Here is a 23,216-nt window from a genome sequence, read left to right on the forward strand (position 1 = left end):
GGTCCTCCCCGCAGGGAACCCACTCAAAGGAGTAGGCCAGGCCCCAGGCAATGTACCGCCTGCCAGAGACACTGCACCTACCAGCCTTCTGAACCCTCTCACTTCCCTCCCTTACAGCAAGGGCCAACACTGACCCTGCAGAGACTGGGAGATGGCTTCTGACGTAAGTGTGTGGGATTGCAGAGGGAGGGGAGTTGGGACATGGTGTGGGAGGAGGGATGGGTCTGTGTGATGGTTTAAGAGGACAGGAATGGGCCAGCAAGAGATGGATGGGGCAATGGGCCCACATGGTAGGTTTGCAAGGAGAGGTTAGGGGGATGGGCTGGGGTACTTATCTGTCAGGGGTGTTGGAGCTACCCAGCAGGGTGTCCAGGTTGGTGACAGGGCTTTGGATCACTCAAGCCTGGTAGTGCTGTGGGTAGCGGCCACTGAGGTGGCAGCTGATGAAGTCCCTGTGAGAGCCTCCTGGCAGTGGTTCAGTCTGCAGCACCTGCTCCACTACCAGCCATGGGGGCACAGCACAGCTGGGTCAGGGGTATCTCTGCAGGAACTGTCCCCCCTACTCAGGGCCCAGCCAGTTCGCAACGGGGTGTGCCTGGAAGAGCAAGCTCCTGGCTCTGGGAGCCTGCCCAGCTACAGGAGGCAGGGACTGGCCTGAGTATCAGGTGGCCTCAACCCTGCAATACCCCCATCCCTCCCTGAGTCCAGTGGCTTCTGCTTCCCCGAGCCCAGGGAAGCCCCTTCTTGTCTTCTCTCAGGGTCTCCTGTTCTCCCTGAACCCAGCAGTCCCTCCAGAATCCAGGGAGGCAAGTTGCTGGCAGGCTGCTGCTGCCTTGCTTGTTCCCGTTGAACCCCTGCATCCCATGTCTAGTGCTTCAGCAGAACCCACTGCCCAGCTCAGGCAGCTCTGGCGAGCAGACAGGATGTTCAGGGAGCTGTGTGCCCCCTACTAGTGGCCCTGGCAGAGACAAAGGCCCCAGGAAGTGAGCAGAGCTGGCTGTGCTTGCCCTGGAGCCAGCTCAGAGGCTGTATCAATGGGGGCACAAGCAATACTCCTCTGTAATTCGAAAAACTTTAGTATCTTCCCAGGTTTTTATTTCTGAAGTGCTGAAGTGTCGCTTCATCCTGTATTTCAGCCTCTGGACTGATGCTTCCGACCAGTTTGGCAGCATAACATCCTTGGAGAAAAGGCACTGTAATTTTACCCTGAGGTACCTAGGCGAGGTGAACCACAGGTGGAGTATAGTGTTGACATTGCCTGGGTATCTCATGGCAAAAACTACAGTGTCTTGTCTCCACTAGGGGGTTTATGTCAGGATAGCTATGCACATTAGTTATCCTGTGGTAAAAACACATTTTTTGTAGTGAAGGCAAAGCCTCTGTATCTCAAGATACTGGGCAAAAATCCTTACCAAGAATAGTAATTTTTAAAGCCTTTTTGAGCCACTGTTTAAATGTTTTTTTAAAATACGGACTAACAAGTCAAAACATGCTTTACAATCATATTTTGCCATGTCCTTCTCTCCCCTGTTCCTTTGTAGAAGGCCCATGTAAATGAAAGGACAAACTGGCTGGCTACATGGGGATAATAGATATGCCAAAGTGCTGCTTTCACAGCTCTAGCTGAGGACCCCCTCTTGGCCATTCACGAGACTGCTATGAGGGATCCAGCTGTTAAATCTCAGGGTGTTTTATGCTCCAGAGTCTGAGCAGAGTGCATTGCTATTCTCTTAGGATTTGTGGCCATGAGTTGTGGTGCAGATCCTCCATCTGGCACCCCCGCTGAGAGCTGCGACCATATGGCCCCCTGTGTAGGCCCTAGAAGCAGTGCTAACCCTTCATCTTTCCCCAGTATTTTAAGCATGTCCTCTCCCAGAACTCCAGCTGTATGGTGGTCTGGGCCCACAGTTTACCTTTTCAAGGGATACATCGTATAGATTTAACTTTGGTGTTACTATCCTCTTGCTCGTTCTTTAGTAGCATGAGACATACACAGCTCTGTACAAAAATAATAAACTCCTTCACATGTTTCCCTGCCTTGGTTTCATCACCACGCTGGGGCATTCTTGGGCTGGGGTCAGAGTTATCTGTAGGGCCCTACCAAATTCACGGCCGTGAAAAACACGTCATGGACCGTGAAATCTGTATACAATAGAGTAAAAGCACATAAAAGACCAGATTTCATGGGGGGAGACCAGCGTTTCTCAGATTGGGGGTCCTGACCCAAAAGGGAGTTACAGGGGGGTTGCAATGTTATTTTAGGGCGGGTCGCAGTATTGCCACCCTTATTTCTGCACTGCCTTCAGAGGTGGGCAGTGGGAGAGTGGTGGCTGTTGGCCGGGCGCCCGGCTCTGAAGGCAGCGTCCCACCAGCAGCAGTGCAGAAGTAAGGGTGGCAAAATCATACCATGCCACTCTTACTTCTGCATTGCTGCCTTCAGAGCTGGGTGGCCAGAGATTGGTGGCTGCTGACCAAGGGCCCAGCTCTGAAGGTAGTAGTGCAGAAGTTAGTGTGACAATACCATACCATGCCATCCTTAGTTCTACACTGCGGCTGGCAGTAGCTCTGCTTTCAGAGTTGGGCTCCCAACCAGCAGCTGCCACTCTTCGGCCACCCAGTTCTGACAGCAGCGCCGCAACCAGCAGCAGAGCAGAAGTAAGGGTAGCAGCACTGCAACCCCTCCTACAATACCCTTGCGACACCCCCCCCCCCCCAACTCCTTTTTGGGTCGGGACTCCTACAATTACAACTTCGTGACATTTCATATTTAAATAGCTGAAATCATGAAATTTATGAGTTTTAAAATCCTGTGACAGTGAAATTTACCAAAATGGACTGTGAATTTGGTAGGGCCCTAATTATCTGGGACATCCAGGGACCTTCTGCTGCAGTGCATGGCTTCAGTTCTGAAATATAGAGCCTTCTTCCCCAGCTCAATTTCTGTGACTTTTGTTGGTCCATTTTCCTTCCTCTCTCCTGCACCCTACACATCCTGTGTCTCTCTCCATCTTCCCCTTACTTCCCAGACTTTTTAAAATTCCTGGTTTGTCACCTCTCCCTTTTTGTCCTACTCCTGGTAACTTTCCACTATCTTCATTTCCCCCTTCCTACACACAAGTAGGAGGAAGTATCTTCGCTCAGCTCCAGCAAACCTTCTTAGCATATCTATTGTCTGGTCAAAGCACAGTTGGTAAAGTTATATCCTGTCCATTGTCTTGTGGGTACTTGCCAGGTCCTGTTAGCCTATGGTGGATATGCATAGCTAGAGGTGAATTCCATGGAACAGCATTTTTCATAGCAACAACTTCATAAAATCCTATTTAAAATCAACCAGAATTCATAAGTTGTACGGAGCGTCCCCAAACCATCACAGGTGCAAATGTATAAAATAAATAAACTGAAAAATGTGGTTTCTGGATTTGATCTTCCTCCCAGTTTGAGTGCTGCATCTCTCTCAGGCCTGTCATTAGGGGGAGGTATTGGGAGGTGGTTGCCTGACGGTCAGTCCTGTCTGCTAACTCAGCAAGTAACAGCACTGCCAGAGCTCAGCTACCTATCCATGTAGCCTCCAACACCATCTCTACTACCATCCCACAGTCCTTCAGCTTCCTCACCTCCTTCTTACTCCCTGACCTCGTGTTCTGCTGCCAGAACAGCCTTCAATCCATTCTTGCTTCTAGCAGCTGCTTACCAGCTACCTGAGAGTACTTCCGTGCTTTTCTTCCCATTTCTCTCTTAATAGTCTCAGAACTTCCTTACCTCCCTCCCCCACTTGCTGACCCCTAGGACTCCTCTCCCACATTCTGCTTTCTTAGTGAGTGGGTAGAGAAAGCAAGTAAGCATGAATGAGTCAGAGAAAGTGCATCCGTTCATACCCCACCACCGTCTGTCACACTTTCACTTGTTCTCTTAACTATCTCTCGCATGCAAAATAACGCATGTTCTCTTTGGCCATCGTAATTGCCCATGCTGATACATGCTTGCAGCCCATCATACCAATGTTGGTGGGGGGATAAGGGAGATAGACATTGTAGGAGTGGGAGGAAGAACAAATGTAAATTGCCTTATATTAATTAAATACAAGAAATTGCACTTGTCATCAACTTCTCTGAGTGAGAGGTTGGGGCATTTTACTCTTCCGTGGCAGGATGACATTTTACCTAGATTGCTCTCTCTTCAGTGAGCCAGTATCCATGACCTTCTGGAATGTATCCATTCCAGATGGTCATGAATATTCTCATACTGGCTCTTACTTTTAGAGATTATTTCTTTACAGGAATATATATAAAATAGGAATGGTGAAACTTGTTGGAATGATGTGGTATTCTTAGAGGTGGTCTATGCATATTTCCTCTTGTGGGATACAACTCTTGCTGCTCCTGAGCTTCAGGAACTTTCTGAAAAAGCAGTGCCCAATGGGGCTGCATGAATGCCCTTGTCTGGCACCGAACACTTGGAACAGGAATTATAAAGGGTCATGTGGTCCTCAGCTGCCTCAGTTCCTTCCTTTCCACAGCTCGTTGCCTTCATCAGGATCTTCTTTCTTTGCTTAGCATATTGACCAGACTTTGTGCTTACTGCTAAAACTTTTGGGTAGTTTTTACTTTGGTCCTCCATGGTTGAACAGTAAGGTTCCTAGATGGGGTCAGTTCTTTGGCAGGATGAATATGCTCAGCGCACAACACTGACTCATGTTTTCCTTATAGGTATATCCGACTATATGGGAGAAAATTTAGCAAAGAAGATCATGTGCTTTTTATCAAGTTGCTGTATGAGTTGGTAACAATTCCAAAGCTGGAGATCAGCATGATGCAGGGATTTGCACGTCTATTGATAAACCTGTTAAAGTAAGTACATTTTGCTAGCATTCTTCTACTTAAATATTTACATCCATAAATTGGACATTTGATCCTTGGCCTACAGTATAGTTAACTGCATTGTTTGTCCCTGTACAAATTACGTCATTTGCTCTTACCCTGCACAGATCTTTGATAATGGAGGGAAATTTGAGAAAAACGGTCCCTTTTTGAGGCTTGATTTCAATATTGATCAAAGAGCTAAATATCCTATGTTAGTTTTGCTTTTCTTGATATAGAAATCCTATAAGAAGATGGAGATCTCCAAAAATAATATGGTCTGAGAACTAAAGTTTAAGAGGAACAATTAAGAGATGTGTGTGTCACATGTCATTGAAAGTATTTATTAATGAGTGATATAACTGCACTTGGCAATTTTTTTGTAGAGACATTATGGATGTCTTCGCAAAAAGAAAAGGAGTACTTGTGGCACCTTAGAGACTAACAAGCCACAAGTACTCCTTTTCTTTTTGCGAATACAGACTAACACGGCTGTTCCTCTGAAACCTGTCATTATGGATGTCTTGAATCCCAAAAAGAATGCTTGTAAATGAATAGTGTTTGGCATGCCATTAGTAGCAATAATGTGGAAAAAAGACAAATGTATGTTCAAATAACTTTCTGCTGTTCAGTTTTTAGGTATTCTAATGTATGCTGTGTGCTGGTAAGGACAATGTTTAATCCCGAAGTGCACTTCATTTCTTAAATTAGGAAAAAAGAACTTCTTTCAAGAGATGATTTGGAGTTACCATGGAGACCACTTTATGAAATGTTGGAGAGGATATTGTATTCCAAAACAGAACACCTTGGATTAAATTGGTTTCCTAAGTAAGTTTTATTGTAGTTTATTGAAGTAATTGCTTTGGTTTAAAGGGTCTTTAGAACACTGATAATGTGGTTGAAGATTATTTTTTAATATTTAGATCTTGATATATAGCAAATGAACAAATATATATCTAGACTTTTTATACATTCATGGAAGTAAAGGTTAAAAAAAAGACCTATCATCTTGCACATCCCTCTGACAGTGAATAATTATTTGTTATGATATTTCTTTATTTTTCATGTACTCTATAAAGTTCAGGTTTAAGTATGTCAAGTCATGGATCTTCAACCTCTTCCATTGGGAAAATAGACCACAGTCTAATTAATAAACTTCAGTGATAATTTTTTTTTTAAATCCTTTGTTTAATTCCATCTCACAACAAGTTAGGGAAAAAAAGTGTCTCTCTTACACAGACACAAAATATGAAATTTACATGTAAAATGCCTGGGTCACACACAGAGAAACCAAATGTTTTCCGTTGCGGAAGATTATATATTCATTTATACATCAAAAATGCTAATACAGTAATGTGGGCAAATGCAATTATTCTACAAAGTTAATTTGTTTACTAAAACTTTTATTTTTAAGGGGAAAGAAACTTTGAAAATGTCTAAATCGCACATTGCTTTTTCATAAAGCAAATATGCACTGTGTGAAGTGTGGTTATAGAGGACATTAATATGTAATGTTTTCTTGGTATCCACACTCAAAAATTGCAAACCATTCTCAATTCATGTATACACAAATCCTGAAATTTGGACGTCACCCATACAGAGGTCTGTGTATTTACAGTAAACATAAAGCACAATTGGTATTTATCAGTCCATTGCGTATACAGATCATTTTAACCTCTCTGTCCTATCATAAACTTGTTGCCTATTTTGCAGCCATGCAGTGTGCACAGACTTCACAACTCCATCTATGGCTACCTATTGAACTTTCCGTTCTTCTTTGTCAGATAAAGGTTCAAAGGTCCCTATGTTACATTTTTTTGATTTTTCTCTATCCAATTTCCATTATTTCCTATTTATACAAGCAGAATAGAGTTAGCTGAAATTTTTCAGGAGGGTGCTGCTAATGTTGTGGAAACCCCATTTTTCTATGGGAAACACTAACCTCAACTTTTGAAAAGTTAGTGAGTGGCACAGTTACATTTCATTTTTTCTATTAAAAATTTCTCCAACTTTGGAAAAGTTAGAGTTCAAAAAGGAAATGGAGAGGAAAAAGTGAAGGAAAAGCCCAAGATTATAATCATTTTATTGCACTCAGTGGCCAAAAAAAAAGGGGGGAGGAATAAAAGAAATGAGGGAGGGAGGAAGGAAGAAAAACAAATTCAGAACTTTTTGACAAAAAACTACAGCTTGAACTGAAATTTTTCTACTTTTGAGTTAAAAATTCTCATTTGAAATTTTTCATAGGAAAAAAAGTTTTTTGATCAGTGATAGTTGTAAATGAGACACACTTTTTCATAAATTTCGAAAAGGACCCTGCCTATGATCTGTGTGTCATGAAGAGAAAACAATCAAATTATTTGTGTAATTATATTAGGGGAGACTTCCCTCTGAGATCTTCTGATAATTATATATAGTCTGAAAAAATATTCTATTAAAGGGAAATGGCCAAATTTAAAAATTTGCTCTTCTCTCTGAAAATAGTTTATGTACTGTTTTTTCAAGTAACACCTAAAGGATTACTATATCTAAAAGGTCAGAGGAAAAAATGTAATTAGTTATGGATTTGCCAACACCTAGTGAAACTGACTATATGCAATTTGCCCCGTTGAGTCAATTAGTCTGTTTTTCCTTTGCTGTGTGAAAAACCCACACAATAAATGGAGAGAGAAAATTTGGAGGGATGGGGGGCTGTAAAAGCACAAAAATTGGAAGGAAGATTCCAAATGGAGGTGATATATCAACCTTTGCTTTTAATTGACTAGATTTGAAGTTTATGGTATCCCGTTTACTATGCAGTGCGATGTGTTCTCATATGGTGTTTTTGCAACATTGTTGAAATTTTCAAATTTGAGTGAATTCCTTCTGCTGTATATGAAGGGATAATTATTTAAATATTGCCAGGATCATTTAAATACTTTCTACCTTTAGAGTTACTCTTATACTATATTTGTTGATAGAACTGTTGTTTTCCATGTCATGTTTTACATCTTTCTTTTTTACATTCAGTTCATATCGACCAGGCTTGTCTTCACCTAAAACATTTGTGCTTAATGTTTTACATAGGTGGTAAGGATAATGTTTTTTTGTTCAGCTCTGGCCGATGTGTTATCTTCTGCATGTTCTGTTAGACTGTAACACATGTCACACAGGTGTAACTTTCTGCATAAATAATTGTATTGGAAATCCAATGTTAACATTACACCACTATTTATGAGAATGTCGCACTGTATTTAAACCTTTCTAATTGTGGAAAAATATACTGTGTGTGATGTGGCTGAGAAAAATGGCTATCTGCTAATTATTTTAACCAACAAACATCAAAGGGTACAACACGAGGTGATTTTAATGTTTGAATAATTATTACTTGGAATATGGACAAAATGTATATTTACATAGCTTTAGAAATGCATGTCTCTTAAATGAATTTAACTTTACTACAAAACATTGAAGTTTGTGGAAAGTGGTTGAGAGCAAGGACAGTGGTACCAGAAACCACATTAAGGAGAAAAATAAAGTAGAAAAGGCAGTATGAAACAAATGCGCCGAGCAGCCTGACAGTTTTGGCTTCTCCGGATTTTTGTCAGTGAAAATTATTTTTTAAAACAGGTTATGAAAATGTAGCAGAAATTTGTACGTACATAAGTATAAAATACAATAACCTTCAGAAAGAAATTTTAGTACTGCATTATTTACTCTGAGGAATCATAGAAATATAGGACTGGAAGGGACTTTGATAGGTCATCTAGTTCAGTCTCCTGCACTAAGGCAAAACTAAGTATTATCTAGAGCAGGGGTTCTCAACCTTTTTCTTTCTGAGGCCCCGCCAACATGCAATAGAACTCCACAGCCCACCTGTGCCATAACAACTGTTGTTCTGCATATAAAAGGCAGGGCTGCCATTGGGGTAGGAAGCAGGGCAATTGCTTGGGCCTTGGGTGGTGGGGCCACTCTTGGGTTAGACGATGGAGATTTCACAGCCTCCCTAGGTAATTTGTTCTAGTACTTAACTACCCTTACAGTTGGGAAGTTTTTTCTAATATCTAATATCTTACCTAAATCCACTTTGCTGCAATTTAAGCCCATTACTTCTTGGGGCAATGCAGTGTCTGTGTAGACACTGTGTTATTACATTAGCTGTTGGCTGCTTTTTAATCAATTTTATGGCTCCATGCTGCAGTTGTGAAATTGACAAGAAAGTTCTCCCCGCTCCCAGCCAGACTGCTGCCTTCTGCCCAGGCTTCTCGCTCCGAGCCGGGCTGCCTAGGCAAGCTGCTACCCAGTCTCCCTGCTTGAAGCCAGGCTGTTCCTGGCGTCCTGGCTCCCTGCCAGGGGCCCGGCTGCATCGAGGCTTCCACCTCCCTTCTCCCTGTTGGGAGCCTGGGTGGCTGCCCTGCCCTTGGCAGGGAGGCGAGATTCTGGGTGGCTGCAGGGGAGGGAGCAGGGAACCTAGAGTGAGGATGCACACCACTGATTGAAGGAGGGTAGTGTGGACATGGACCACCGCAGTAATTACTAGATTTGGTTGACTTAAATTTTCAATGTAGACATGCCCTTTAGCACCTTTCTCTGCAGTATTTGATACTGGTCTGGGGTGTTGGCAGGTTACTGGACTAGCTAGGCCATAGGTTTGATCCATAGTGGCAGTTTTTTAATGTATTTGATGCTTTCTGTCCTGGATCATATTTAGTGTTACAGCTGCATACAAAAATCTGCTAGCCTGGTAAATATGAATATTGTAAACAGTTCTCCATCCCAGTCTGTAAGGAATCTAAATAAACATTGAGAAACAAACACAAGCCACTAGTCAGAGGCTCGAGGCAGAGTTTGTGTCTAGTTTTGGTCCCCCCCACTACAGAAGGGATGTGGACAAATTGGAGAGAGTCCAGCAGAGGGCAATGAAAAAGATTAGGGGGCTGGGGCACATGACTTATGAGGGGAGGCTGAGGGAACTGGGGTTATTTAGTCTGCGGAAGAGAAGAGTGAGGAGGGAATTGATAGCAGCCTTCAATTACCTGAAGGGGGGTTCCAAAGAGGATGGAGCTATGTTGTTCTCCGTGGTGGCAGATGACAGAACAAGAAGCAATGGTCTCAAGTTGAAGGGGGGAGGTCTAGGTTGGATATTAGAAAACATTATTCACTAGGAGGGTGGTGAAGCACTGGAATGGGTTACCTAGGGAGGTGGTGGAATCTCCATCCTTAAAGGTTTTTAAGGCCCTGCTTGACAAAACCCTGGCTGGGATGATTTAGTTGGTGTTGGTCCTGCTTTGAGCAGGGGGTTGGACTAGATGACCTCCTGAGGTCTCTTCCAACCCTAAAATTCTATGATTCTATGAAAAAGTGCTTTATCCATTTTATATTCTTTTCTGTGAGTTTAAGTGGAGTCTTATTTCCTTTCTGTGGGACTTGTCAGATGTACAGTATAGTGTTTACATGGAGAGCACAGAAGGTATTTTAGCTGGATATCTGAACTTTTACTGGACACTGATCTCTCTATCCTGAGCAAGGCTCCACTTTTATCTCTTATTTTTTGGAATCGTGAGGGTAGGCATACAGTATTTGTTTTACTTTTAAGCAGTGGGTAAACTACATGTACAGTACAATGATGTTCTGAGTTCATAGAATATTTTTATTCAGAGAATGGCCTCTGACCAAAATGCAATCTAGCAACTGTCTACTATTGTATTTACTGAAATTAAATGTTAATTACAAAGCCATGTAAAAAGTAAAAACAGATTGCCTGTCATAGTGCCATTGATACATGATTCTCCCTTCCTCATCTTTTTGAAAGCATTTACTATTTTGCTTCAATTTTAAAAAATAGTTTGACAGAATTAGATGTTACACGTGTGAAGAAGCTTCATGTGAAAATTGCTATTAAAAACAGTCATTGTTACTCTGATAAAAACAATGTTACCCATAGCTAGGAAAACTTGTTCAGTCAGCTGTTGCTAAGTGTCAGGGAAACTGTAGAAATAACTAGTGAGTTACAGTTAATTCATTTCTTTTGTTTGGTTAGGGATGTATACAAATGCATTAGATTCGATTATGCATAAACAAAAACCAAATCTAAAAAAATAGTTAAGGATTTGGAGTCTGAAAGGTACTGAAATATACTGCCCTTCATCTATCTTAAAACTTAACACTCTTATTGTGTGATTTTTTTTCTATTATAGTTTCAAGTATCCATAAAAACTGTGTTGATTCTGCTTGTTAGTCCATAATAGAATGCAAGATATTATTCTTTAATGTGGTACTAGTTTTTCACTCTGATTGAAGTACAGTGAATACTAGAGAGGAGTAAGGAGTAGAATCAGAAATTAAAGCAGATTTAATCCTTGCGATTAGGTCTGTATGGAACAGAAGGATTAGCCATTGCATGTACACAGATGGTGTCTAATTGCATCAATACCATCTTAGATTTTAAACAATCATAAACTGACTGTTGTAATTACATTAGTCTATTTCAAGTACAGCTTCTAATTTTCTTTTTCATTTTTGTTTCAGTTCTGTAGAAAGCGTTCTAAAAACACTTGTGAAAAGTTGTCGACCGTAAGTTCTTAACTATTTTCTAATCTTTCTGAAGCACATGCCTTTAGTATTTCTTTTCTGGAACGTGTTAGGTGCTTGGGGGTACTTTATACTGTCTGTGCTATTTTTTTTAAAAGTGTAAGCTTTCTGATACCCCCTCTCTCTTTCCAACATAACATTTAGCATTTATAGTTGAAGTTCCAAAGTTGAATTATATTTGGTACTTTATATTTGATAAAAGCCTTTGTTCTAGTGAAAAATCATTTGCTAATATTTTCTGTACAAGGCTCCTGTTTTATGGAACTAATTTTATTTCATCATTTTAAACCCATATGATACACTTTTTTTTTTTTATTTGAACTGAAGTGATGCAAATACATCAAGTTTCTATTATTTCTTCTCTGGAAATATTGTTTAACTTAATCTTTCAAGTGTGTGTTATCTGCTTAACAGAAATAAGCTTAATAAATTCTTGCTTCCCTAGTCCTGCTATCCTGAAAGTTGACACCATAATGGAAAGGTCTGATGCTTTCCTTGATACAATTTAGAGTAATCTTTTAAGTTAGAGGTTAAAAGACCTATTTTTGGGCCTACTTATGGAAGGGAGTGGGGCAGATGGGAGGAGGAAAAAGAGTGTAAAACATTATTTTTATAAATTTTGGAGTCCTTATTAATAATTTTTCTACAGCTCTTGCCTCAAATGTATCAATTTGAGTGATCTTTTACCTTTAAGAGAGATTTTTTAGTGTCCTCAACCACATGTATGAGCTGATGATTCCTGTGGTATGTTTTTATAGTAACATGTTTAAAGTGAAATCAAAAGGGCAATAACTAAGGGTAGCACTCTGCACAATGTTGTGTGTGTTTTTAAAAATACACTCTTTTCTTCTAAGCTGAAACCTTAATTGAAAACCAATAAAAAGTTAAGTAGAAAGCCACATAGCTTTTTTTTTTTTTTTTTTAGCCAGGATATTATAAAATAGATCCTAAACCAATCTTTGTAATCTGTAACCATGATTTTGTCTTTTCCATATCACCTCAGTCATATCCACTACCCACAGTGTATATGTCCTCACCCTGGTCTAGAGTTTTATATAGTGCTCTGTACTAATTGACTTATAGGAGTCTGGGATATACAAGGAACGCAGTTGAGAGGTCTGGTAGCTCTTCTCTGGCCTACGTGAAATATTGATATTCATTGTCCACTTTCATGTGAGCAGGTGATCCACATTATAAAACCATTGCCACATCTGGCATCTGTTAAGTATTATTGGCAGAGACACCAAGGTTTGAATGGCTACCTAGAGGTAATCACCCCAAGTTGGTGTTGAGAAGCGTTGGCAGGGTGAGGGAATTCTGCACTGACGCTGGTTGTGCAGTGCCATTTTTTTTGGATAAATGAAGGAATTTGGCTTTTAGGGTTGACAATCTAAGTTTCCTCTAAGCTGTGCAGCTGCACAGCTGCCTATTAAGCCCCACGCAGGGGTTCACGGTTGCGACGGGGAGAGGCGCCCCTCCCCGCCAGCCCCAGCAGGTACCTGCCCTGGACTTGCCACTCCCAGGGGAGAGGAGCCCCTCCCTCGGCCCGTCCCAGCCCCGCTGGAGCTGCCACGGCCGGGGAGAAATGCCTCTCACCAAGCCCCGAGCTGCTGTGGCGAGAGAGGGCTGGGGGGAATCCTCCTCACTGCAGTCCCGGGACAGCCTGTACCCCAGAGCCCGCAGCCCCCTGCATCCCAACACTGTGCCCCAGCTCTGAGCCCCTGCCCACACCCCAAATCTCTAATCCCCGGCCCAACCACAGAGACCCCCCCCCCGCACTCCAACCCTCTGCCCCAGCCCTGAGCCCCCTCCCACACCCTGAACCCCTTATCTCCAGCCCCACCCCAGAGCCTGCACCCCCAGCCAGAGCCGTCATCCCCTGAACCCTCTGCCCCAGCCCTGAGCCCTGTCCCACACTCCGAACCTCTCGGCCCCACCCCCACCGCATGGATTTTGTTATGTGCACCAATATGAAGGTGATGTGTCACACATCACTTCCATATTGGTGCATATAACAAAATTCATTCCGCACATAAAAATAAAAAATTAGAGGGAACATTGCTGACAATTTAACATCTTTTATTAGCATCAAATTTACATTTAATGTATAATGCATGTTTTTAGTTCAAAATTAAAATGTGAAATTTGATTTAACTTCTGGAAACTCTTTACTCTAAATTTTGCATGGGTGAAGTTGCAGGAATTGGTGGCATGGCTTTTAAGTAGCCATATTTTATTGCAGTAGCTTTTTTATATAAACTAATGCCTCTTCTGACTATGGAACAAATTCTAAACACTAATTTTACATGAGAAAGCAGCTCCTTCTTAAAAAAGTTCCATATTTGTTATAGGGCTATTCTAGTCTTCCAGATGCACTTTATTAGGAGGAATCAGAACATTAGCTCTACTTCCATTAAGATCGGTCTTTAATGTAAATATCCGTTATTTGATCTCACACAGTCTTTACATTGAAGTGGTTCTGTATCATGAGGATTTTTTTAGTTGTAATAAGAGTAAGAAATTTTATTACAGTTGCACACTTTGTGGAAATGATCCATATTTTCAGTCATCTCATCCTTCAGACTTTTATTTTTTTTTATTTTTTTTGGAGGCTGAGTGAGGCTGAGGATTTATTGGGTTACTGGTCTGATTCTTATCTCTTTCTTTCTAACAATATGGCCCTTACACCATAACATCTCAGTGCACAATTTAGCTGTAAAATTTAAATTCATGGCAAAAATAAATAAATGAAGTGAAAATTAAGACTTCCCCTTTTTTAGGTATTTTCCAGAAAATGCCTCCACGGAGATGCTAGATGAATGGCGGCCTTTAATGTGCCCATTTGATGTTACCATGCAAAAGGCCATCACCTATTTTGAATTATTTCTACCCACTTCCCTTCCTCCAGAACTTCACCATAAAGGTTTTAAGTAAGTATATCTCAAAATGTTAGTTATTTTTGTTCTTTGTTGGGTAATACCACATTACATGGCCAAGGCATTGCCTGTTAATTGGTGGTTTATGAAGTTGCGCATCATGCAAATAGATTCATATATCGGTTCTGATAAATATGTATATCTGGTACTCATGTCTTTTGAAATTGCATTGTAATGAACATCATTCTAGGAGTGCATCTAACAGTTGTAATTTTGCTGCTTCAAAACAGTTCTTAGAATAGTTGAAAATTGTAAGCCTTTGACTTCTAGGGCAGGGAAGTAGGAGCTACCTTTGTTGTAGAACACGAGCTGTTACTTATGTTTCCAACCATCCATTTCTTTCTCCATAAGAAAAATGGGAAGAGCTCCCCAGGGTCACTACTCTTTCCTTTCAACTCTTCCTTCATTACACTGCATGCTTCTTGGTATCTTGTTACCATTATTTAAAAAAAAAAAAAAAAGTGCCTTTTTCTGAATTTACATGAAATATACAACTTTAACATTTCTAGTGTTGTACCTTGTTTGGCAAGGCTACAGGCTTCGGTGATGTTGGCCCCCAAAGGGAGTAGAACTTTTAGTGAACCAGGGTCAAGTGTTCTCAGTGGGCATCAAGACTTTGCACTAGTGCTAACTGCTTTAACGTAGACTGTGCCAGGTCTGTGCTTTAGCACTCTCTCATTATTGAGCTGCACTGTTAAGTCAATGAAATGCATGTCCTCACTGCATCAAATGAATACATTACTGGGGTTGGACACTGAATTGAAGTCTTCACTGTAGAGTACAGATTTTTGGCCAGCCTTTAGTGGCCATTATTTGACCACTGTGGCCTTACATGGTCGTCTTTTGACTCCTGGGCACGGACTCTTCATGACTCTAGTTATGCAGTTCCACTTAGCATTGATGCTGGTAACTGAGGCTGAGAGTTCTTGGATTACTTGTGCAGCCTGACGATCCCTTATCAGCACATTGCTTGAAGTGTATTCAAGTTCATCTTGCATCATGCCAGTTGAAGCTTGGTTCTGTTGCAGAATCCCCGTGGAGTTCTCTGAGCAATGGGGTATGCTGACTGTCACCATCTAGATCTGTACTCCAGGCCTTAATGTGTGAGGAAATTGTGTATGTACTGAAGCTCCCAAGGCATTCTGTGTGACTTAACTTGGGTGTATCTGGATTTGATGCCTACTGTAGCACCAACAATGAAGAGTCCTTGTGGCACCTTAAAGATGATAAATTTATTTGAGCATAAGCTTTCGTGGGCTAAAACTCGCTTCATCAGATGCATGGAGTGAAAAATACAGTAAGCAGAATATATATTATAGCACATGAAAAGATGGGAGTTGCCTTCCTAAGTGGGAGGTCAGAGCTAACAAGCCAATTCAGTTAAGGTGGAAGTTGCCTATTCTCAACAGCTGACAAGAAGGGGTGAATACCAGGGGAGGGAAAATTACTTTTTGTAGTGACCCATCCACTCCCAGTCTTTATTTGGGCCTAATTTGATGGTGTCCAATTTGCAAATTAATTCCAGTTCTGCAGTTTCTCATTAGAGTCTGTTTTTGAAGTTTTTTTGTTGAAGAATTGCCACTTTTAAGTCGTTATTGAGTGTCCAGGGAGATTGAAGTGTTCACCTACTGGTTTTTGAATATTACAATTCTTGATGTCTGATTTGTGTCCATTTATTCTTTTGCGTAGAGACTGTCTGGTTTGGCCAATGTACATGGCAGAGGGGCATTGCTGACACATGATGTTTTTATGGAGACGTTTTAGTTGGGGGCTGTAGGTGACTGACCTAAATAGGGAGGGAGGGTGCGTGCTGTCCAAGGACCCTAAGCTATTTTAGCTTTCCCTATGAATACTGAAATTAGTTCCACTGACGCCTGTACTTATCAGGTGTCTGAGTGGCTTACTGCATTTGAAACTGCCCATAGACACTGAAGCGGTGGGTGCTGCAGGGGAAAAAATGGGGGAAAAGGGGGAAAAATGGTGGGTGCTGAGCATCCACCGGCAGCCCCCCTACGAGCTCTTCCCCCTACCCCCAGCTCCTCCGACCTACAGCAATCCATTGTTTGTTCGTGTTTGGGAGGCTTGAAGGGGGTGGAGGGAGGAGTGAGGACGTGGCGGAACTGGGCAGGAAGAGGTGGGGTGGAGGGGGTGAAGAGGCACGATGGGGTCTTGGGGGAAGGGATGGAATGGGGGTGGGGCCTGGGACAGAGCAGGGGGTCGAGTGCCCCTCAGCGCTTTGGAAAGTCAGCACCTGTGAAATTGCCCATTAAAAAGTCTCTGGTTACGTGTGATATTAAGTTGGTCATTAGAAAACTGATGAAACCTCTTGAATTTCTTTGTTACATGGAAGCAGTGACTTCAGTGAGTTAGCTTGAGGTGTTACTGACTTCCACCCCACCCTGTTTTAAAAGGGTAGTGTGATGATATTTGGTTATCCTAAATTCTTCCCCAAAGTGGTGTTGGAGTTCTCCCTTAAACAGTCAGTCTTCCTGTCAACATTCTCCCCAAGACTGAAGGCACTTCCTGGGGAAACTGTTCTCCATGAACTTGATGTGAAAAAAAGAAAAGGAGTACTTGTGGCACCTTATAGACTAACACATTTATTTGATCATAAGCTTTGCATCCGATGAAGTGAGCTGTAGCTCACAAAAGCTTATGCTCAAATAAATGTGTTAGTCTCTAAGGTGCCACAAGTACTCCTTTTCTTTTTGCGGACACAGACTAACGCGGCTGCTACTCTGAAACCTGTTGATGTGAAAAGATTATCTGAAGTGGATAAGAGCTCACAGTACACACGTGTCAAATTCATTCTGTGAAGAGAGCCATACTGCATTTTTTTATGGGGTCTGTGAACTGCACTTATGTTGTTCAGGGTCATACGCTACCCTCTATCCACAGCAGATCTCCTATTGATAACAATGGGCGTTTTGCATAAAGACTGAAGGAGAGTATGGCTCTTATGGAATAATAACTGAACTTCAATAACTGAACATTACTATTTTGTTTGAAATCGCTCAGTGGTGGTGGGAAATGAGGCAGAGCAATTTAGGTAATTTGCATGTGCGGTTACCCAACTTCTGAATACAGTTATGGTAATTTTGCAAGTTAGGGGCACAGATATGCCTCTGATTATTTGATAAACTTGCTTTTAGTGACATCAGGTGTCACTGAAATGAATTGGATCTCAGAGCTGTTTCAGGCTGTCACTGGAAGTCTTATCTAAATGGCTGTTGGATTGCATATCCCATTGCTATTCCTTTTCAAGCCTACCACTTCAAGGTCCTATTGAAGCTGTTGCTCCAGCCAGCCTCTGAGCAGGTCTTGACCAGAAGAATATGCAGCACAGCCACCCCCCCCCTTTTTTTTTAAACTATTATTGTTATCCAGATGTATATTACCTTATTTTTCCAGACCTTGCTGATGTGGGTCTCTGTAGATGACTCTGTGTTTACACCTATAGTGACATCCTTTTTTGTTGTTGAGCATCTAAAAGTATGCATCTACTGTAAGGCAGCTGCTGTTGAATAAGGGAATTTCTTGTAATTCTTTCTTTCTGAAGGTGTTTTGTGTTATTGATCTCTGCTCAGCCACCTCAGAGTTGGATTTTTCAACTACCTTGTAAATTAAGTACACTTCAGTCATTTATTAATCTTACCATTTTTTTGATGAAAGCAGAGAATATTGGAAACACTAAGGTTAGCTAAGTTACAGCAACAGAGTTGGCATGCATTACAGCCTCTTGGAAGCCAGTGGTTTAGAATTTTATGTTATGGTAAAAAGAAAAGGAGTACTTGTGGCACCTTAGAGACTAACCAATTTATTTGAGCATAAGCTTTCGTGAGCTACAGCTCACTTCATCGGATGCATACTGTGGAAAGTGTAGAAGATCTTTTTATATACACACAAAGCATGAAAAAATACCTCCTCCCACCCCACTCTCCTGCTGGTAATAGCTTATCTAAAGTGATCACTCTCCTTACAATGTGTATGATAATCAAGTTGGGCCATTTCCAGCACAAATCCAGGTTTTCTCACCACTTCCTGGACACTACAGTGCTAATAAACGATGGTCACATAAACACCACCCTATACCGGAAACCTACTGACCGCTATTCCTACCTACATGCCTCCAGCTTTCACCCTCACCACACCACACAATCCATCGTGTACAGCCAAGTTCTGCGATACAACCACATTTGCTCCAACCCCTCAGACAGAGACAAACACCTACAAGATCTCTATCAAGCATTCTTACAACTACAATACCACCTGCGGAAGTGAAGAAACAGATTGATAGAGCCAGAAGAGTTCCCAGAAGTCACCTACTACAGGACAGGCCTAACAAAGAAAATAACAGAACGCCAATAGCCATCACCTTCAGCCCCCAACTAAAACCCCTCCAACGCATTATTAAGGATCTACAATCTATCCTGAAGGATGACCCAACACTCTCACAAATCTTGGGAGACAGGCCAGTCCTTGCCTACAGACAGCCCCCCAACCTGAAGCAAATACTCACAGCAACCACATACCACACAACAGAACCACTAACCCAGGAACCTATCCTTGCAACAAAGCCCGTTGCCAACTGTGCCCACATATCTATTCAGGGGACACCATCACAAGGCCTAATAACATCAGCCACACCATCAGAGGCTCGTTCACCTGCACATCCACCAATGTGATATATGCCATCATTAGCCAGCAATGCCCCTCTACCATGTACATTGGTCAAACTGGACAGTCTCTACGTAAAAGAATAAATGGACACAAATCAGATGTCAAGAATTATAACATTCATAAACCAGTCGGAGAACACTTCAATCTCTCTGGTCACTCCATTACAGACATGAAAGTTGCTATATTACAACAAAAAAAACTTCAAATCCTGACTCCAGCGAGAAACTGTTGAATTGGAATTCATTTGCAAATTGGATACAATTAACTTAGGCTTGAATAGAGACTGGGAGTGGCTAAGTCATTATGCAAGGTAACCTATTTCCTCTTGTTTTTTCCTACCCCCCCTCCTCAGATGTTCTTGTTAAACCCTGGATTTGTGCTGGAAATGGCCCACCTTGATTATCATACACATTGTAAGGAGAGTGATCACTTTAGATAAGCTATTACCAGCAGGAGAGTGGGGTGGGAGGAGGTATTTTTTCATGCTTTGTGTGTATATAAAAAGATCTTCTACACTTTCCACAGTATGCATCCGATGAAGTGAGCTGTAGCTCACGAAAGCTTATGCTCAAATAAATTGGTTAGTCTCTAAGGTGCCACAAGTACTCCTTTTCTTTTTGCGAATACAGACTAACACGGCTATTACTCTGAAACCTATGTTATGGTAATTTTATGAGTCACATTATTACCTAGAGGCTTAGGGTAGGGATTAGTTATACTGTAAATGCCTTCAGAGAACAAGAATTACAGATAATTAGCTTTTTTTTTTTGAGTCACTTCCAAGCCTTCCAGTTCTCCTTACTCTTAAGTTTCCTTTCCTACTTCTTTGTCTCTCCTTCCTTTTCTCTCCTCCTTTCTGTAGGTTTTAATAAAAAGTGCAATCCTGAGAGAGGAGGCTCTTGCTATTGATAGTGTGGAAACAGAAAATAGATGAAGAAAGGTTCATTAGAAGTACAAGTTTTTTGTTTTGCTAGAAAATAAATTAAGGCTGCGAGTCTGTCACGGAAGTCATGGATTCCATGACTTTCCGGGACCGCTGTGACTTCTGCAGCAGTTGGTACGGCTGGCCCGGGGGCCACCAGAGCAGCTCAGGCAGCCCCTGGGCCAGCTGTACGAGGCGCTGGTGGGGTAGTCTCGGGCCGCTGTGCCCCCTCCCAGCAGCAGCAGGGGTCTCGGGCTACTGCACCTCCCTGCCCCCCCAGCAGCACCAGGGGTCCTGGGCCATGTGCTGCTACCTGGGTCCCTCCTTCCCCTGCCCCAGCAGCAGCAAGAGTTTGGGTGTGGGAAGTGGCTCAGGGCTGGGGCAGGGGGTTGGGGTGCGGGAGGGGGTGAGGGCTCCAGGTGACGCTTACCTCAGTGGGCTCCCCAGAATGGTGATATGCTCCTAGGTGGAGGCATTGCCCGGCGGCTCCACGCGCTGCCTCCGCCTGCAGGCGCCACCCCCACAGCTCCCATTGGCTGGGAACCATGGCACTCGGAGCCAGGGCAGCACACAGAGTCCCGCTGGCTGTGCCTCTGCCTAGGAGCCGAGGGACATATTGCCGCTTCTGGCAATCTGTATGGAGCCAGGAAGGGAGCCTGCCAGTCCCCCCTCTCTTCTCCCCCCGCAGCAGCTGCAGGGGTCCTGATTCGTTTCTCCCCCCTCGCCTCCCCACAAGTACCTGTGGTGCCCCTGGGCCCCCCCTGCCCCAGAGCACCCAACATTTAGTCAGGGGTATATAGTACACGTCATGGACAGGTCATGGGACGTGAATTTTTGTTTACTGCCTGTGACATGTCCATGACTTTTACTAAAAATACCCGTGACGAAAACATAGCCTTAATTAAGTGACACCTATAATCTTTCTAATGAATACATGAACTATATGGTGGCTTCTCCAGTTCATATGTATTATAAGATGCACTCACTCACCTCATTAAACTTAACAAGCTGAATGAAGTGATTCCTTGGTAGTCAGTTAAAGGTATGGCAGTTACAAATTTGGGAAGCCTGAGATAATGATCTGGCATCCATTGTGAAGAACTGGAGAGATGAGACAGATATAAATCTATGTGCACGTATTAAATGGGCTTGAGAAGAAGGATTTTATTACATTCACATTAATACATTTACTGCAGCTCCCAAATAACCCCCACTTCTCCATCTCCACTCAATTTCCCAAACTCCAGGGGACACCACAGATCTTCCCAAACCCCACTGCTTCCTTCTCCAGCCTCCAACCCCAGAATGCCCAGGTCCCCTTTATGAAATCCCCCTTTGAACCTTGCCCCCCCCCTTAAATATTCCTCCTCCACCATTGAGCCTCAGTGCCCAAGTACCCCATTAATCAGTCCCAGGAACTCCTCTCCTGTCCCCCCATAGATATTTCCTGCGTGGGGGGTATTGCAGAGTGAACCCACCCTGCACTTACCCCACAGCAGCAGCTCCTTCAGCTCCTGTCCTGCAGGACTAGCTGGGCTGAGCTCCAGGTGTTTTGACTGGATTGGAGGCTTGGGGGATGGTCAAGCCCCTGAGGGGGGCCAGGCGAGGCCCAGGTGGGATATTGCTGAGCGAGACCATCCTGCACTCACCCTGCTGCTGCTGCTTCTATCCCACTGGGCTGCCTGGGCTCAGGCACTCCCTCAATTTTGGTCTCTACCCCATCCCTGGTCATGTTGGAGGGGTGGCTGAGCCAAACCTAAGAAATGCTGTGTACCCTGTGCACCAGGTTCCAATGCCCAGAGCAGGAGCCCAGCTAGCCCTGTGAGGCAGGAGCTGCTACCGTGCATTGAGTTTTTCATTTTGTTTTTTTGTTTGTTTTGTTTTGTTATTTTGCCTTTGCAAAAACTATGTGCGCCTCTAACAATTACCTCCCTTGTCTTATCTCCAGCACTCCTGTTCATACACCCCAGAACTATATAAGTCTCTTTCATAACTGCATCACATAGTTGGGTTATATTCAATTTGTGATCTATTATTAACTCCCTGATCTTATTCAGCTGTCCTATCACCTAACCATTTGTTTCTCCTTTAGTAGTTGTGCCTTTGACTTTTCCTTTCTGAATGTAGTACTGTGACGCATGACCAGAAAGGGTTAAACATCCTGCAGGATGAATGACTCAAATTCAACCCTTAAAGAGTAATGGGAGATAATGTTTGTGTTTTTGTGTATTTACATATCATAGACTCATAGAAGATTAGGATTGGAAGAGACCTTAGGAGGTCATCTAGTCCAACCCTCTGCTCAAAGCAAGACTAACGCCAACTAAATCATCCCAGCCAGGGCTTTGTCAAGCCAGGCCTTAAAAACCTCTAAGGATGGAGATTCCACCACCTCTCTAGGTACCCCATTCCAGTGCTTCACCACCCCGCTAGTGAAATAGTTTTTCCTAATATCCAACCTAGATCTCCCCCACTTCAACTTGAGACCATTGTTCCTTGTTCTGTCCTCTGCCACCACATGTATATGGGTAGTGGTCAACAATGTAATCAACAGTTCCTGTCCATGCTGTATTCTGTTAATTCAGCGATCAAAAGAACATCCTAGCATTTAAATGAACCGTAAACACGGAATATCGCTGTAGTCATCTCTTTTTGAAACGTATAGCCAGTCATCTGCGAATGGTGAAAAACAGGCAGTTGCCTTATGTTAATTTGTGTAGCTAAGTACTGGTGATGGTCCTACTTCAAAGGCTTTGTCTACACTGTGGAAAAACACCCCCCTGAGCCCTGCAAGTTTCAGTGCTGTAAAGTTGCAGCGTAGACAGTGTGCCAGCACTGGTAGCTATTCCCCTCGTGGAGGTGGGTTGTTTTTTTAGCGCTGGGCGAGCTCTCTCCCAATGTTGGTGCCACAACTACACAGCCATGTTTAATGTTGCTAGTGAAGACATGCCCAAAGTCGCCCTGATCACCTATTGTAAGCCAAGGGACGCCGACGTGTCAAAGAAGGCTTGAAATTGTATAAAAGATCCGTGGGTCCTGATCCTGTCATCTCAGATCTGCTTGAGGTTTCATGCAGGTGAAGCCTAAGCCATCAGGACTGAGATGCCAGTTCTAACTGGACCGCCCTGAAGATAAACATTGGACTATAACCTATGGACTAAATTTCTAAAAGAAGCTTTGTAGCTGCAAAGAGTTATCATCTCTGCTATGAATCTGAACCTCAGGAGTGGCTCATGTCTGTATGTATCTCTTTTG

At 42.8% G+C, this 23,216-nt stretch overlaps 1 protein-coding gene across 3 annotated transcripts in view; it reads left to right on the plus strand.

Annotated features, from left to right (window-relative positions):
• The window catches only part of PSME4 (proteasome activator subunit 4), a 212,390-nt gene that overhangs the window by 22,601 nt on the left and 166,573 nt on the right, over positions 1-23,216 (plus strand). For 2 of the 3 annotated variants that reach the window (XM_075127153.1, XM_075127152.1), the window contains exons 2-6: positions 4,707-4,847; positions 5,568-5,684; positions 7,863-7,922; positions 11,361-11,405; positions 14,204-14,353. In XM_075127153.1, coding sequence (XP_074983254.1) covers positions 4,707-4,847; positions 5,568-5,684; positions 7,863-7,922; positions 11,361-11,405; positions 14,204-14,353 — 513 coding nt within the window. The remainder of the gene's footprint in view (positions 1-4,706; positions 4,848-5,567; positions 5,685-7,862; positions 7,923-11,360; positions 11,406-14,203; positions 14,354-23,216) is intronic. The other variant, XM_048842866.2, reaches the window with a different exon arrangement.

This window comes from Caretta caretta, chromosome 3 (assembly GCF_965140235.1).
Source record: "Caretta caretta isolate rCarCar2 chromosome 3, rCarCar1.hap1, whole genome shotgun sequence".
Classification (NCBI taxonomy): Eukaryota; Metazoa; Chordata; order Testudines; family Cheloniidae; genus Caretta; species Caretta caretta.